This window comes from Phaethon lepturus, unplaced genomic scaffold (assembly GCF_000687285.1).
Source record: "Phaethon lepturus isolate BGI_N335 unplaced genomic scaffold, ASM68728v1 scaffold1212, whole genome shotgun sequence".
Lineage (NCBI taxonomy): Eukaryota > Metazoa > Chordata > Aves > Phaethontiformes > Phaethontidae > Phaethon > Phaethon lepturus.
Window position 1 is genome coordinate 1 of NW_010522362.1, and position 17540 is coordinate 17540.

Here is a 17540-nt window from a genome sequence, read left to right on the forward strand (position 1 = left end):
GCCCCGCCCCTTCCGACGCAATCTGTCCAATCAGCGCGGAGGACGCTGAGGGGGTTATTTAAATTACCCGGGGAGGGCCTATTCCCGCATCCGTTGGTGCGTGGGGCGCCGCGCCATGGGCAGCGCTGAGGAGAGAGGTAGGGGTGGCCGGGGATGGGTGCTCCTGAGGCGATTCCCCGCTCTCCCAACCGCAGGCGCCTCTCTCTTGTGAATGCGTTGGCTCTCCTCACGTTCCGCTGTGCCCCGCCCGCCTCTGGGGCTAGATCGTGGTGTGTCCCCCGTCGCTCTGTGGGGCCTTGCGGTGGGGCAGGTGCGAGTCCCTGAGGAGCAGCCAGCCTTCGTGCCCTGCGGGGGTGGGAGAGGCAAGGTGGAGAGCTGCCTTTTCTCTCCCCTCTACCTTGTCATCCTCCTGCTGCTGGCTAACACCGGCTACTTCATTCAGACGTGCTTTTCCTTTAAACCTTAAAAAAGGCTTTTTTAAGCTCTTTATCTTAACCTACCCTCCCACTCTCTTGTCTTTCACCTCCGCGGTGACACTTTTAATTTGATAAAGCTGGCGATGAATAGTGACTGAAGTTTTCTAGGACATGTCAGTTTGAAATGTAGGAGATGCTACTTCAACCTTGCATGCCCCTGAAATTATTAAAATGTTAGGATAAAGTGATTTCTGGAACTGAGTGAAGAGTAGATCTATAGAAAAGTAATACTCCCTGTGTACAGAAGAGTGAACACTGTACACCTTAATTTCTGTTGCAGTAATTGTATACTTTTTTTTTCCTTCAAAAAATTACTTACTCCTTCTTTAGTCCTTGATAATACTTGTTAAAATACTGTTTTGTTTACAAAAGCAACATATAGGGGGAAAATGCAACCTTAAGAGATCACAGACTGGCAGAGATAAAGACTTTTTTCTTCCAAGCTGATATTTATTTGGGTGACAAGAAAGACTAGAGGATCCCTGTACTTCAAAGCACTTTGAATTCAGGACCCAAAGATTAGGGAAAATCAGGCTGGTTATGAACACACCTCAATTGGGCTCAACATAGCATGAAGTTGGTGGGACCAGCTCCATATTCTTGTAATCCCAAACCAGCAAATAAATAAAAGTAGTCCTTCAATTTAGCTTTTAGGAAGAATACTTATATTAACAATGGTGGTGTTGCCCAAGTGTATTAGGGAAACTGGGTTTGTAACAGAGAAGTTCATGTTTTTCAAAAAAGTACATGTCACTTCTGATTTTTGATAAAAGATGTATCACAGCTTATTTTGTTAAGTCCCTCAAGGTTTGGAGTTCCTGGTTACGCAGCCAGACCAAAACTTGCTTTCTGTTACATGAAAGAAAAAAATGTAATCTGCCCAGTCTGTGGTACTTCAGTATCCTTCAGCTCTCAACTCTATGTGCTGTGACTGTGTACCTGAACAAGATACTGGTGTGTATCATTCCTCACTCTCTGTCCATGTTTCCATCTGATGTGAGCAGGTCATGGAGCAGAAAGCATACATCAGATTCAATATTTTGGGTGATTGGGATTGACCACTTCAGTGCAAAGACACTTAAATGGGTTCCATCTTTCATTGTAACTAACCATGTCTTTATTTCTCTGTCTTTTAGTTCTGACATAATATTGTTTTGCTTCTTAATAGATTGGGTTGATGTTGCCAATGATCTTCTAAGGAGCTGTCACATAAACAAGCACATAAAGCATCTCTCAGAATGTGGTGCTGATGTCTTTGTTCGTCTTTACGAGTCAATCTTAGGAGAAAAAGTACCAGGTGGGAATGATAATTTCTAAACCTGCTTATTTTCTTGGTCTCTGTATATTTTGTAATGAACAAATTAAAATTTACAAAATTTATTACAGATAAAGGGTTTCTGAAGTATTTGTATACTTCCAAAGACACAAACATAGGTTGTAATTTTCTAAGAAGATTTAAGTAATATTGGCCAATTGTGTTTTTTTGTTTGTTTCTTGACTGGTACGAATTGCAAACATGAGGGGACTTTACTAGTACAGCTACAGCAAAAGTTTTTCCATTGTGAATTAGGCCTGGAAAGCCATACACGGGCACAATACCTTTGAAGGGTGTGATTTAGCTCATTTCTTTTAAAGATGTGTTAATACTGAAGCCTGTTCTCATAAAATGCTTAATATTTATAGTCTGCTAAAAGCTAAGCTGTGATTTAACTCCATTTGACTTCAGTGACAACAATTAAGCAAGGGCTAAATTAAGCCCAGAACTAAAAATAATGTTGCTTCCAATTAAGTAGAATACATTGCAGTCCAACTAGTCACTGACAGGGGAAGAGACCTTAACACAAACTGCAATTCCAGTTTGATGATCTGAACTAGATGTGTGTGCTGGGAGTGAAGGAGGAAAAATACTTTAGTGGTCTCTAGTCTTAAATTTACTACTTCAGCTGATAAAATCCTCTGATCTTCCAGTGGGTGTTCTAAGTTTGTACTCAGTATTTATAAAAGATTTCATACAACTATATGATATTGGGGCTTTTCAGCAAGTATACAAGATACTGAAAAAATACTAACTTGAACGTTAAAGTAGCTTAGTCAAAGCATCTGTAATAAGCTATCCATTTAGATAGCCTAAAATCTATTATTTATTTTAAATAGATTTCATAGCTACTCCTAGAAGCCAAGAGGATGATGCCCATAATGTACAAGCAGTAATAGATTCCCTGGCATTGGACTATTTGCAGGTCAGCTTGTCGCACATCACTGGTACGTACTCCTTTTCATGTAGACAAACGCCAGCTGAATACCTGTGTGGTTTAATTTGAACATTTTATAAGAGCCATATGCTATAAAGCATACTTTCAAACTTACATGAAAGGTCTCTTTCCTGTAGTGAATGCCATCAAAACGCTCAACCCTTGCTTGGACATCAGGTTATACATTTAAACAGCAAGCAGCGAATAAATAAAAGCTGTCTTGTATGACACAGACCTGTAAGAAATGTTAAAGTTAACACAACAATCAATCATACTTGTCTGTTAAAGTGTTACCTGAAGGCTGTTACTGGCTCAGTATTTTTTCTGTATACAGTTAAAGCTTGGAGACTGGATTGTAAAATGTGAGCCTTGAATTTTGGACTTGTTATTAAATTTGAAAAAGTTGGTGAGTAAAGACTTGGACAATGTTGTGTCTGTCCTTTGCACATAGATAGTAGCTTTCATTGAGTATTCATAGGTATAGTTTCGCATAATATTGCCTGCAAAGAATGAAAACTGTTTGCTTGATATGAAGTATCTCTTTCTAATTTGGCACTTGTACAGTATGGCTGGTATTTGTAATCCTGCCTGGTAGTCTATAGGCATGGTTCATGCTGTGGCTAGCATGTATAAGAAAATATTAAATACCAGCTACCCCCGAAAATATCCCTGATTATTTTTTTTTTTTGGTGGAAGCAGGTACAGCATCAATAAACTTTCAATTATTAGAACTGAAAATACACAACATTAGGAAACTTTTAAGATACCTTAAGCTTATGTACATAGCCATAAATGAATGACCAGTTGTCTTCTGAGCTGACACCTTCACAAGAATTTCCAAATACTCTTCTCCAGAAAACTCCCGCTTTTGAGAACTTTTCTTCTCTGAAGTACTAATAATTAATATGTGTACCTTCTCTTAAGGTGAAAACATTGTGAAAGGAGAAAGGGAATCTATCAGAAACCTCCTTGAAATATTTGATGGTTTGTTAGAGTATCTTACAGAAGTAGACAGTGAATCTTCTTCTCAGAATGGAGGTGAGTAGACAGATGTCCTAGTTTAAGGTATTATGTTCTGCTATTGCTGTATTATGGACAGTTTGCTTTTTCTGTTTGTCTGCTGTTGAGTTAGCTTGCTGAGGGCTTTGTTAGGTTCTCATGACCATAGTTCTGGGTGTTGATGGATGGAGTACAGCTCCCATAATAGGTAAAAACCTCTTTCTTTGCTGCTCTCCTTGCTAGCAGCTATAGGGAATGATATCCATTGGAAGGTGTAAGCTTTGTGAAACCATGTTTTGGGATACCCAAGGTGTTTCCAATGTAGAAAAGATTTATTTGGTGGTTTTGCCTTAATTTATAACCTTGACAAGGCAGAGGACAAGAACGACTGAAACTGACCACAGGGTGGGGAGGCAACTTCAGTGGCCAAACTGAGTATTTACATTCATTATTTTCATAAACAATAATGATAAAAATAGATAATTTGTTTTCCCCACAACTTGTTAAAAGGCAAGAATTGGAGGACGTAATCTTTCTGCTTCGTTCTTGTGGCAGAAGCCTACTCCAGACAATTCAGCCTTGGTTAGTATGTTCCTTTTCTACCTGTAAGTCAAATGATTTATGGTTAGGATTCAGGGAGGGAAATGTTGACTTTAATTGGAAGAGTGAGCAAACATCCCTTTTACTTACTAGGAGACAAACAGGAGGATGACTTAAGCTTTCCTGTGAACTGTGTCTTGAAATAGCCCCTGCCATGGATCTGCTCCCAAGTAAAATGTTAAACAGGGGAAGAGAAGGTACTCAGCCCTTCAGAGGCACCATCATTACTGCAGACTGAGTACTGGTCTTCCTATCTTAAAGCTGATAAGAACTGTCATCACTGGCTGTTGCACCCTGTGAGTAACAGGGAGAGCACTCGCTGGCTCAGACAGTTGCCTCCTGTCCTGTTTCACTGAGAATGGCAGAAGGAGGGCAGTAGCAATTTTCAGTGCCTGTACTTCTCTTTTTCCCTTCTCTCAGACTGCCAGTGCTGCTACCCAATAGGTGTTAGTGGCTTCAACTTTCTAGTTATAAGTACAGGATTTAATTCTTTGAGGAAGAGGGAAGGCGTTATTTATAACTGAAACAACAGGGTATATGATGGTTGTATTGGTTTTCAAAACTTACCATAAAAGTTGCCTTCCTCCTGTCAAGGGAGGGCATTACATGTCATAATTTCAGATATCATCATGATAATGTTTTATTATACTTAAACAATTTTGGTGATATTGGCATTAATATCTGTTAGTTAATAGGTAGAAGGAGTTTTCCTGACAATAATTGCCTCTTCATTCTTATCAGATGAGGCAAATGTGCTATCCAATAATGAAATTCAAATTGCATCTCAAGAGCAGCTGGAAAGCAATGCTGGCCAACTTACGCAACCTTCAATATTCTCATCAGTTGAAGGGTAAGAACAATTCTGAGTATTTGCATTGACATAGTGATTGACTATCTTTTTATGTATCTGTAGAGCAACTAGGAGGTTTTTAATAGTATGCAAGTAGGAAACATACTGATTACATACATCAAATGGAATGTGAGGTAACTTTCTGCTTTAGTCGGGCAGCAAGAGGGCTAAAGATAGATCCAGAACTTTTTTGCTCTTGAAGAGTACTGATGGCATTTTGTTTCTCTTAAGTTTACTTTACACGTGGAGTGAAACAAGTTGAAAACTTTGTCTCAGTTTTAAATGGTTGTATTTTAGTTAAACAGCATTCAATTTATCTTCATGACTTCTGCATTGGTTGGTTTGGTAGAAGCTAGTCTTTTACATCCTACACTATCATAGCCAGGTACCTGAAGTAGCTGCCACTCTTCTGCAGCCCCATCTTGTGGACTGAAGGGGCAAAGACTCCTAGAGTAAATATTTTATGGCTTTGTGTTCCTCTTAGGTCCCAGTCAGAATTTTTTGTTCCATCTTGTGATGTAGATGGATCAGAATCTACCAGTGAATTAATTAGACTTGGAGATACTGCTCATTCATTTTCCAAGAGAGAGGAAGGTGAGTTTGGGTGAAAAAAAAAAAATTAAGACTATCCTGTAGTAACATTTCTAGGCTTTTTTTTTGTTGTTTCTTTTTTTTTAAAGTTAGTTATTTCAGACAAATACTTTGTTTTAAACTCTTACTTTAAAAAAAAACCAAACCCCCCCAAAAAACCCAACATACAGTAAGCAAACATACCTGTAGTTGATCTTGCTGAAGTTAAAATGTAGATTTATTAAACTGAGTATTCAGACACTGCTTTTCATGACTACTGAGCTACATTGTCTGGATAAAGGTTTGTTGTTCAACTTCTAATTCAGTTCTCCCTACAAAGGCATTTTATTTTGTTCAATAGAATAAGAGATTTCTGAAGCCTTTAATTTATTTAATTTATTGCAGTGTAAAAGGTATTATTTAAGACTGTAAAAAGACTAGTAAGGTCATTCTTAAAGAAGACTTGATAGGAGTGTGTGCCACTTGAAAACATAATGGGTGGCTCTGGAACAAATAACGTGCAGACTACTCAAATGGAGTCCACTCCTATTTTCTGCTTTCCTATAAGAATATTCCTATTCTTATTGGTGATTAATCTCTCCAGGTAGAGGCATAAAGAAATATTAAGAATTATGAAATCTTCATTTAATAGAATTACAAGTAGGAATTTAACAGACCTATTTTGATCATAGTATGGATTGCTAACACCAAGTTACTAACATGTCAAACATGAATATTGTCTATCTAAACATAGCAAGATACTTCATAGTTTTTAATTTATAGTTCTTAATTTAATCTTTTTCAAACACCACTTCTAGAATTCCAGTTGCCTAAATTGTTGCCAGCAGAAAAGGACAAGAAGGTGGAAGAATCTAAAAACTCGGAGGCTATTGCAACAGTACCTAGACCATTCCCTGAAACTGGAAGGACCATTACAAAGGGAGAAGGTGAGTAGTCTTTCTTCTGGTATCTAATCTACCTGATTTGGACTAAAGGGTGTAAGGTACTAAGGTAGTGTAGAGGAGAAACTTAGTCATGGATGGATATACTTTACCTATATTTTGAAATAAATCCTTTTCAGAAAATTTATATTTTAGTGTCCTGGAGTCTGCAAACTCAATTATCTGGGGTATTTCTGCATAGCTAGGATTCCGTTTCAGCCAAGTTTTTTCCTTTTGTGGTTCAATAAGTAAAATACTGAAAGTAAAAAGTCCTTATGGAAGATCCTAGCATCCAAAATCATGTTCTCAAGGGGGTTTTCATGCTGTTCTTAAGGATGGTTATGGATAGATTGTGTTTTGGGTGAATCTTTCTGACAAGCGGCAGACATTGGTCCTGGCTTACTATGGCTCTGTCATTGCTTAGAATTCCTGCATATGAGCAGGCATTCCCCAGCATATGTCTAAAAAGACGGTGGGTAAAATAACAGCAAATTCAGAGCTATTTACTGTGTCTGCGTATAGCTATGCCCATGCAGTATGACAGCAGTGTATTCATATACATACATACACACATATGCAGTCATGAAAAACTTAGTGCTCTTAGAAAAGTAGTGAGACAGGGAGGGGCTGCAGTATGTATCTCTGTAAACAGAAGAAAAGTAAAGTTGCAAGGCATAAAGATGTTACAATACTGTTCTATGCAATCCAACAAAGATGGTTGTTAACATTAGATGTTTAGATACCTCCATCTAATACGTATGGAGAATACACAAAACTAACATTCTGCTTTCACAGATAACACTTAAACTTCAGGTTCTTCATATTTCTCTCTTAAGGGTCAGTGGAGTCTGTTCATACTACTGAACCTCAAAAAGAGAGTTTGAGTGCCAGTGCTACAATACTTGGGGAGCCTATACAGCAAGCTATTCCTTTGCTACCACCATTTCAGCCTTCAGAAGCCAGACCTCATTATTCTGGATGGAGAGATTATCAGAGCTCAGGCAGCCAGTCAGCAACTTTGGCTAACAGTGAAGGATTGAAAACTCCTGCTGTAAGTAAAAACCAACCCTTTCATTTATCTTTTTAGTAATGAATACTACTTTCATTGCAAAACCTTCTAGTATACTTTCAGAATGGGAGTAGTTGGTCTCTGCAGAACACTTCTGAATGTGTTAGATTTTATCTTCAGTTCAAAGAATTTTGGATTGTGGATTCATTCCTCACTGAGTGTCCAGAGAGGGGGTTAATTTGAGGGATGTGTTTATTTTATACGCATATACATATGCATCTCCAAAATCAATGTAACTGCACAGTTTACAATATAGTGAACAAAATCATTATTGTGTATTTTTATTTATCTACAAAACCAGCATTGATTTCCATATGCAGACAAACCTAATGTATGACCTTCCTGTCAACACTCTCCTGTGAATTTATAGAAAACATGTTGCTCTTTATTTCAGCTTGAAAAGTCACTTACACAAAAATTTGAAGATGTTTCTGGTAAGTCTTCCTCTGATCAAGGAAAATCCCTGGCAAGAGAGAATTTTCCTTCTCATAGGTTAACTCTTAAATGTCAAATGTTGCATTTATTTTTATTTGCATTACAAGAAACACAGTTTTGAAACTACTAGTGCGTTTTTTAAATTTAGCCACAAGTTCATATGTCTATCTCTGCTTTATAGAGAAACAAAAATAGTTTACTTCTAAGCTGTTCACTGTGCTGGAGAAAAATAATCTGTGTCCCCAGTTCAACTCCCGTCTTAGTTAACCCAGTTAAGATGTGCCTATACTAAAGGAATCTGTTCCGGCAGAGAGCTCCCATTGCAGAGCTTATTCTGAGCAGAGAAACATGGACCAAACAAGCCAGTTTCAGCTTTTGAAAAAGCCATTAACTGCTATTGTAGAAAAGTTTTAGAAGCTAGTTTTCAGTACTTACTTATTTTCTCTGTTGCCTGGGAAACACTGCTTACCTTTCTAGTTTCCATAGCATTCTCATGACACTGAAGATTCAAAACTGGAGAGATTACCAAAATGAATGTCACAACTGTGTAACCACAGTTGCTTTGTCATTCTGTTCTCTTTGAATAAAAGGCCGTGGATCACCTCTTTTTTAACTTGTTCCCCACGTTAGTAGGCACAGTTCAACCTATAACATCAACTAACACCTACCTGTCATTTGCTTCTGCAGTGGGAGACAAGATGGTATCAAATGATGCTGAGGACAATGTGGCAAAGGTAGATGTTGCATCTTTATCTTATTTGTGGAAGTTCTGCTTAATCCTTCTGATACCTTGTGGCACTTCTGGGCTTTTTTCAAACTTGCTTTTGGCTTGCTTTCTTCAATATACAACTGAAGAATATTCAATGCTGTTAGATTATGACTATGTACAGTTTAAAAGTCATGTCAGCTCTTTCTGGAGGTGTTTGCTCCAAGAAGTATAAGTGCCAATACCTATAGAATTCTAATTTACCACAACCAACCAGTTACTAGTTATCTTGGTTTTAATCAAAGATGTATAAAACACAAGAGTACAGTCATGTCCTTTCTTTGAAGTGTATCAGTATTCTAAATTGCTAAGAATTTTGGCTTCCTGGGGTTGTTCAGGTTCCAGTAAAATTTTGCTCCCTTCCTAAAGATCACTGAAGTGCCTGGCTGTGTTCTTTCATTTTATTTTCTTGCATTGTCCTTTGCTTTTCAAAAACCGAATAATGCAAAACCCACAAATTGATCAGCAGATGCCATTCTCTGCTTGTAGAAACATGTCTGTATAGCAAGTTCCTTGCTCTGGAAAACACATTTTTTTTTGCCTTCTGCAACCACAAGAGGTACTCACAGACTTCATTTGTTCCAATAGTTTCAACAGCCTTTACTTCTACGTTGTCTGTTTAAAACGTCTCTGTTTAAAACTGTTTCCATTGGTGTATATGCATGCCAACCCCGAATTACTCCAGTTTGAACAGATAAGTTACTAGACAGTACTAAACCAGTGTAACTAAATGGCATAAGGATGTGTTTTCTTTTAGTTTGCTATGAATTGCAGCTTAGTCTATACTCAGTGAGGTTCAGCTTACTCGCATTACTTAGCATTAGTCCCAGCGTAATGAGGTAGTACATGGTGATACTCATAACTTCACCTAGACCTTGTTCTTCTGATTCTTGTGATTTAGCTGTAGATGATTCTTGAACTGATCTTCTGCAGTTTTGCTAGTCTGTTTCTTTACACATCTAATTCTCACAAGCACACTATCTTCAGTCAGGGACTGGAACACATAACTTTTATATTTGTGTGTGTGTATATATATGTATGTAAAATCACAGGGTTTGAGAAGCTGTTGTAGGATCTCTCTACTCATGTGATCTATAGTATTTCTGATCTTTACTGTGAAAATCTTAATAAAATCTTAATTTACTTTTACTCGTTTTCCTAGGTTCCCTGGGTATATGGGACTTCATCTGCTTCCTCTTTACATCAAAAACTCTTACTACATGCTGAAAAAGTAACACAAAGTCCAATACCTGAATCTAGATATCTGCCTAGAAAGAAAAGGCAAGTTCAGTTTTTTGGTGCTGAGCCAAGCTAGCACTTTCATATACATGGCCACCCCGTGCCCCTTTTTTAAAATAAGACCTCTTCCTCCTTGGCTGCATGACAGTGAAAGATTGATTTTAACAGAAAGATTTCCTGACATATATGAGTTTTCTTAAATATAGTTATAGGCATTTACACATTCATCTTCTACTTAATCCTATAAAATTCTGCTCATGCAGCAAGTGAACTGGAATTGTACAAGCTAATGCTTATCTTCAAGTTTTTAGAATAGAAATGAAATCTGTTTTCTGTTTTAGCAGATATAAAAATTCTACCACAGATTCACTTGAAGAGTCTCTTTCCCACAAAACAACAAAGGAAAAGCCATCTGACCAAGAGCTTCATAAAGTATCAGAAAAACTCTCTCGTGGGTTAAATGAGCTCGATTTAGTAAGTGAAAACTATTCTTTGTTGTATGTGAGCCTTAGTAACGATAGTGGAGAGAACCAGAATATAAATTTAATATTGAAGAAAAGGAAATCGGCAACTAACAGACTAACCTGACTTTAGACAGTTCTAAATTTTGAATGAACAATTGAACCTGATGCCCCAAAAAATTCTATCCAATAGATGTTAGAGAGAGCTTTGAGTGGGCACACCAGAGAAGAAGAGTTGACAGATGAAGACAACCTGTCTCAGCACAGTGACAGCGTCATGGATTATCGCCGAAGGAAAGGTGAACAAGGTAACAATTCTTATGCCACTTAAGTATTAGGATGGGAAGGAATATTAAAAAAAATCCTTCTCATGTAAAGTTGATACACAGAACTACTCCTAGTGAGTTCCTAAATTTTGTATTGTTAGTTCCCTTCTATTTTGTCTTAGATCCAAACTTGAGCAACAGTAACAATTACAATTAAGTTCCCATTTAACACTTAAATAGCAGCCTACCTTCAGTTTTCTTTGCTGCTTTTTCCTTTCCCTCTTGAATATCTCCTGGCACCCTGGCTATTATATAAGCACCAAAATTAGCGATTTGGGGCAGGGATAATTCTAAAGGAAAAGGCTTTAGCTTTTTATGACTTAGTTTGTGCTAAACTTTTTTACTTTTATGCTGTATGTCTTTTTGGGGGATACTTTTCCTTGTGTTTGGCTGGAGGTTTTGTTTGTTTCAAGTTAGATACTCAATTAAATCACCTTTCCTTACAGACACACCACATCTAAGATACCCAAGCAGACCCCGATCCCTCTCTCCATCCTCACCCTCATCTCAGCATCAGCTCTTTTCTGAGTTGGAAGATAAACTTTGCAGTAATGGAACAGGCCAAATAAGGAAAATACGCAGCCAGTTGCAAAAAGAAAGGGATGAAAGGACAAAAAAAGCAAAGGTAATTTTTAGGTTAGACTTACTGGTCTTTCTTACCAACAGCTATACTAAAAGCATTAAAACTGAATGCTTTTACTTAATGGGGACATCCGGCCTACTTTAATAATTTTTGTACTGTTCCATCTGTAGACTGCTGAGGAAAAGACTTAAGCCCCAAATTTTGAGAGAGAGAGAAGTGGAAGAAGCTTCCTTGACCCATACACTGAACAAGTTAATGAGGTGATCATATGGACTGATGATTTTCTACAAGAAGTCCTCTTATTTTTATTTTCTAGATGGTTGATAAAGCTTATGAAGATGAACTAAGAATTTATGAAGCTAGGGAGAGGCTTAGACTTTCCAAGCTCAGAGAACTCATCAAGGAAATGGTATGTGATGCACTATGGTTATTGTTGGTTGTGTTTTGTTTTAAATTTGTCTAGATGATGTGTCCAGACATTGGATATGTCTTTTGGGTACAAAAATCTCCTTGCCTTCCAGTGTTATAGTTAGAGCATTGTATACTACTAAAATAGTAAACAGAAGGACAGCTTTTCCTGAGATAGGTAGAACCAAGGGACAGCTGGTTTTAGAAGTTTCAGCGCATCATGTATTAAGAATAATACCTGTTCTTATGGGTAACTGAACACCATGCTTTTCACATGAGGTGGTAACTTCAAGACCCTCAGGTTTAAAGAATTTAAGCTAAGTGAGCAAGTAGATAGCTTCCACAGACTGGCCTAAACTTCTATACACATGGGCACTTCTCACACACACACATCCCCAACAGCTAGGTTAATAAGGTTGGAGCCCCTGTACACTGTAGGCAATCATCTGCTTAATATTGTCCTAGCCTTTAACTACTCAAAAAGTTGGGTTTGTGCAAGGATGGTTCTCCATTATGAATGGGGCAAAGGGGTTTTTGCTACTTTCTGACATACTGCAACAGCAAAGAACTTAAGCTGAAAAGCTCTGTCATACTGACAGCATGAAAAGGGCCAGTGCAGCCTACATTGTCACCACCTCTGCAGCAGCACTCTATAGGCTGCTGCAGTAGCGTTAAGTGCAGTAAAAGAGCTGAGGTTATGCAACAGTGAGATTTAACCTTTATTTGAACCCTGACCTGCATCTGGTAAATTCTGGCCTTCTGGAGAATCCAATTCAAAATGTCCAAATTCTCATTCTAAGCTTTCAAAGACATGTAAGTTCTGATATCCAAACTATCTGATCTATCAGTCTTTCCCTTCTCATACCTGTTCTCCATCTGTTTTACATCTGCTCCGAAGGAACAAGAATACAAAGAAAACATCTTTAAAGAACCTCCAAAAATGCCTCAGCCAGTGAAAGTTTATTCTAGAAAAACCACACCTTGGAATCCCAAATACAGCCAGTGGATTCCAAAACGAGGGACTATGAAGCCAAAGAAAGCAGCTCCAAGTAAGAACTGCAAAACTATACGTGGTGGAAAACTGGCATCTTTTGAAAGCATGTGTTGAACTCCAAGAATAAAAGCATCAGTCCAACATATACCAGTCAGCTGTAGCATTTTCCCCTTCTTATGACCTCTGTATGTCTGGATTTTTGTTAGGGAAGATAATGCTTTAAGTGAATGTAAACCACTAAAGCACAATCAAAGCTGACCCATTTGCTACCTCCTTAAAATCCCCTGGATTATTTTCAAGGTTTGATTCCATTACTGCTACTCCTATGCTTACTCCACTATAGTCTGAGCTCAGTCTTTTTTTTTGCCCCACCCTTTTTTTTTTTTTTGCTGAGCATGTATCAGATTTAAAATTGGGCCTTCAGCTTGAGCAGGCTGGTGCTGAGCCATGTACAGGTAATAGACCAGAATCTTTCCATTGCTGTCATCTTCCTTTCAAGACCCTGCTGTGGTGCTGTTAACATTACCACTGGTTCTGCTGAGCGAGTGATGCTGCAGGAACAGCCAACGTGCAAGTCACAGGCTCAGTTTTGGTAAATGGCATTGTGCATGCTTATGTATAAGATCATGGTGCAATCCCCTACATATGAGTGTTGCTTTTTCACTGTTGCTGAGTATTGTTTTTTCAGTGTTTAAAAGGGCATATACTTGGTTAATACCCATTTGTTTCATCTCCCCATCATCTTTTCCTGCCAGAAAGGTCAAAGATGTAATGGTAATGAGCTGGCTGCAAACCAGTGTATTTTCTACATGTTTACTTGACCTGGATCTGTCACTACTACTCCTTTATTAACATATTATTTTAAGTTGCTGCAGACAGTGAGAGACACAAAGAAATCACTGATTAGTGATGGTCAGAACCATTTGAAGAAAGAAGTGAATACCTGTGTTAATGCAGTGTGGTGGTGGGAGGGAAATAATTCCTCAGCTAGAAATAATTTCTTCAGCAGGAAAAAACACCACCACACAAACAACAAAAACTTGGGACTACTTTCTCCGTTGCTGTACTGACAGAGTGATGTTATGTCCTGCTGGATTTAGTTTGACATCATAACAATAGCATGGTACTTGTATATAGTGTTCAATCTAACATATTTCATAACCTAGGCTGACACTGTCTGGAAGAATTTACCAGTAAATGTATTCTCCAGGAATTTATTACTTACATCTGTCTTTACCTTGTAGTGAAAGTAAGAGATGATGACCTCCTATTTCAGCTACTGGAAGAGTTTCCCCACCTGCATATTTCCCACCATACTATGAATAAAATGTGGCAGCAGCAGCTTGCACATACTGAACAACTTAAGGCAGCTTCTGGCAGAACTAGACCAAAACTCCAAAGTGAAGTGAGCATTCTTATTCTTACCTTCTAAGTATCAGCAGGGATAGTACCTCCGACAATAGTTAGCAGTCATCACTTTGTATTGCATAATAAAATTATCCTGACTCTTTGTATGCATCATAAATAGGGTACATGCACATCCTAAGCACAACATGAAAGGATGTATATCTGAGCTTGATTAGTTAAATAGGGATGTACATACCTAGACACGTGGGTTCAACTTTTTATCAGCTGCTGATAAATAGTAATGTTAATTTTTTATACTAGTTTATCTAGGATTGATTAAAAAAAATTTTGTAGTTTTGAGTGCTAGTTCTGAACAGTCTTTTAGTTTAAAAGTTAGTTATGAGATGCAAAAGTTGATTAACTTCAGTACTGTAACTCTCAACATAAAAACCAAAACGTAGCAGAGGGTCAATGTTTAAAACTCCTACACAAAACTGCCTGTCCTGCAGAATGATGGAATTAATTAGCTTTTTTTTTTAACCCCTCAGGTTCAACAAGCCCTGAAGAAGCATGAGCTTCTTGTTGCAATTATTAAAAAAGATCAAGACCATAACAAGAGACTGGTATGTTCTTTGAAGGATATTTGTTACATAGGACAAAAATTTCATGTTCAACTAGCTAGAATGCACATTCCCTGGCCCATTAAAGGGGCTTTTTATCTTACAACAGTTTTATGCCTCGAGTAGCTTTGGTCTCAAACGCCATGTAAGCTTTTTGTGTGTGGCTATTGAGGTCATGGGAATGGAATATTATTATTACACTGCACTGTTGCTTTAAGAGTGCAGGTAAATTCTAAGAATGTGCAAGGTGGAGAAACTTCAGGGTCCTGGTGTTGCTGGTAAAACCACCACCTACCATGGCAATGCTGACTCCTTAATTATATAGTGCTCTTGATTGCACCACTTTGCTAAATCAGTGGTGACTAAAGCTTTAAACCATAAATGCAATGTAAAATTGGCATGGGGAGAAGGTCCTTAGGGTAAAGGACCCTGTTTATTTAGCAGTGATGAACAAAGCTTTGCCTGCAGCAATATCTATTGGAAGCTTGGTGGTCTTACAGCTACTGTTCTCTCTTCAGCAAGAATTTAAGCAACGTATCTGCCGACAGAAATGGGCTCAGAATAAAGTGAGAGAGAAACGCCAGCAAGTTGCTCGAGCCAGGAAATATTATGAAGATTACCGGGTTCAGCTGCGTGCCAAGATGATGCGGGCTAGGACACGGGAAGAAAGGGTAAGTACAAGATATCTTGCTCTCCAGGCGTGGAATTCTTTTTTGTTTGGACCCCAGTGCTGAGGACCCATAGTCCAAATAATGGTACAAGTAGACAGAGAGCAAGTTAAGCAAACAGAGCAGAGGAGGCAGGATTAAATGGTTGGTCAGTCAAGGCCCCAGATTAAAAGGTTCCTTCTTTGGCAACACTGATGCAGTTTAGGGCAGACCACTGTAAAAAAAGAAAGGATGCTTTATGGGGTTAAGAGGAGGAGAGAAAGGGTGAAGTATCAGTATGGAAAAACAGGGCTGGTAATACGAGAAATTGGGGAAATGAGTTTTCAGAAATGGTAGGATTAAGAAGTTGTTCCTATAGTTACTATCCAAAGAAAACAATCTAAATCTTCAGTTAAGGAAACTGATCAAAAAGTCAGCTTTGTTATTCAGTTATGTTTGTTAAATAAAGTAGACTTTTGGACAGATACGATCTGTAATTAGGGTTGGACATCAGAGCTAAGGAAAGCAAGAAGAGTTATTACACTTTGAGAATTGTATATCTACTCTTGCACCTTTTAAAATAAAAGACTAGAAGGTTAGTGCATAATCCACTGCTAGTGATTTGAGAAGTGTTTGCCTCGAGCTGCAAAGCACTGTAGCTGGTAAGTGTTCTTTTGTATAAATGAAAAGCCTGAGTACAGGTTGGATTTCCTGCTATTGGAAATCTGGATTAAGGTCCTGAAGTTAGACAACAGAATGTAGGGTGGGCTGTAAATCACAGTGCATGTCCAAAAACCTTGGCTTGCTTTGTTGCGTTGTCTGAAGTGATTTAAAAAATGTAATATACATTTGCTGTTCTAGCCCCTTTTTAATCATATGACTAATCTGACATGAAAAATTTATGTTATCTATCAGAATTTCAACTGAGTAATACAAATATAGCTCAGCTGTATTTGTACCATTACTAGATACCTAACTGTGTACTTGTTTATGGGCAACAACCTATCTTCATATGATCACCATTCCATCAGGAGATAGAGCAGCTGAAAAATGTAAATGTATATTAGGTTTGCTTTTTTAATTGCTGGCAGATATTTAAAAACTTATTTGAAGAAGGCTTAGAAATTCAGAAGCAAAGACTGAAGGACCTGAGAGCATATGCTCATGAGAAGCGTACTGAGCAAAAAAGAGCGCACCAAAATGAGCTGGAGTCTATGGAGAACTATTACAAAGATCAGGTAAAGCTTAATCTGCATCAAAGACTTAATACTTTTTACACTAGAAGTCTGTCCTTTCTTTAATTGATTCAACTCAAACATGTTATGCTTAGTTTTCCATGCTAGCAGAAGCTTTATCTCAAGAACGCCAAGAAATCCAAACCAGAGAGAAAGCACAAGCACAAGTATGTATTTTTAATTTTGTGTAAATGTCGTCTTCTTACGTGCTGTGGCTAATGTCTGTAATTCCTTTAGATGCTACAGAAAGCAAAAAGAGAATTGAGATCCAGGATGGAAAAGGAAATACAGCATCTGCAAGCAGCAATAATGCAAAGTGATGATGACACCTTTTTTCAAGAGCTAGAAGCAGACAGACTGAAATCCAGACTTCAGCTGGCTTCCTTTCAGTATAGCAAAAACTGTTTCTTGTAAGACTTACGGTAAATATCACTGCAGTTCTCTCTGGCTAAGGTGATGAGAGTCTTTGAGAGCTGCTCTTAACAGGAAGATGGTGTGTGGCTGTTTTTCTCTAAAATATCTGGTCTGTCATTTTGACATGTAAGAGATGTAGCTGCTGGTATCTAGGATCTCTACAGCACTTTTATGATCACCAATAAAGTTTTGGAACTACTTTCTACCTTCTTAGTAAGGCTGAGATAATGCTGAGCTGCACACAAAGGAAGCGGGATGAAGTCAGTGTGCGTTAGTGGAACAAGTTGAACGCTCAGCCTCCTCTATGC

The 17540-nt window shown here is 38.1% G+C and overlaps 1 protein-coding gene across 1 annotated transcript; it reads left to right on the top strand.

Moving 5' to 3' along the window:
* Window positions 1-115: 115 nt before the first annotated feature.
* On the top strand, window positions 116-17232 carry CEP95 (centrosomal protein 95kDa). Its single transcript, XM_010281767.1, has 23 exons — window positions 116-137; window positions 1645-1773; window positions 2631-2738; window positions 3653-3766; window positions 5069-5177; window positions 5662-5771; window positions 6566-6694; window positions 7158-7160; window positions 7525-7739; window positions 8152-8191; window positions 8826-8926; window positions 10121-10239; window positions 10542-10671; window positions 10852-10966; window positions 11431-11609; window positions 11884-11976; window positions 12874-13024; window positions 14214-14374; window positions 14865-14939; window positions 15455-15607; window positions 16675-16821; window positions 16914-16985; window positions 17056-17232. Exons 1-23 carry the CDS (start codon window positions 116-118, stop codon window positions 17230-17232), a joined length of 2652 nt encoding a protein of 883 aa, XP_010280069.1.
* The last annotated feature ends 308 nt before the right edge of the window (window positions 17233-17540 follow it).

Coding starts and splice junctions, on each gene's coding strand:
- CEP95 (XM_010281767.1), top strand. CDS start 116: ATGGGCAGCGCTGAGGAGAGAG. Junction 10,967..11,430: donor CCGAAGGAAAGGTGAACAAG/GTAACAATTCTT, acceptor CTTTCCTTACAG/ACACACCACATCTAAGATAC. Junction 13,025..14,213: donor GCCAAAGAAAGCAGCTCCAA/GTAAGAACTGCA, acceptor TTTACCTTGTAG/TGAAAGTAAGAGATGATGAC.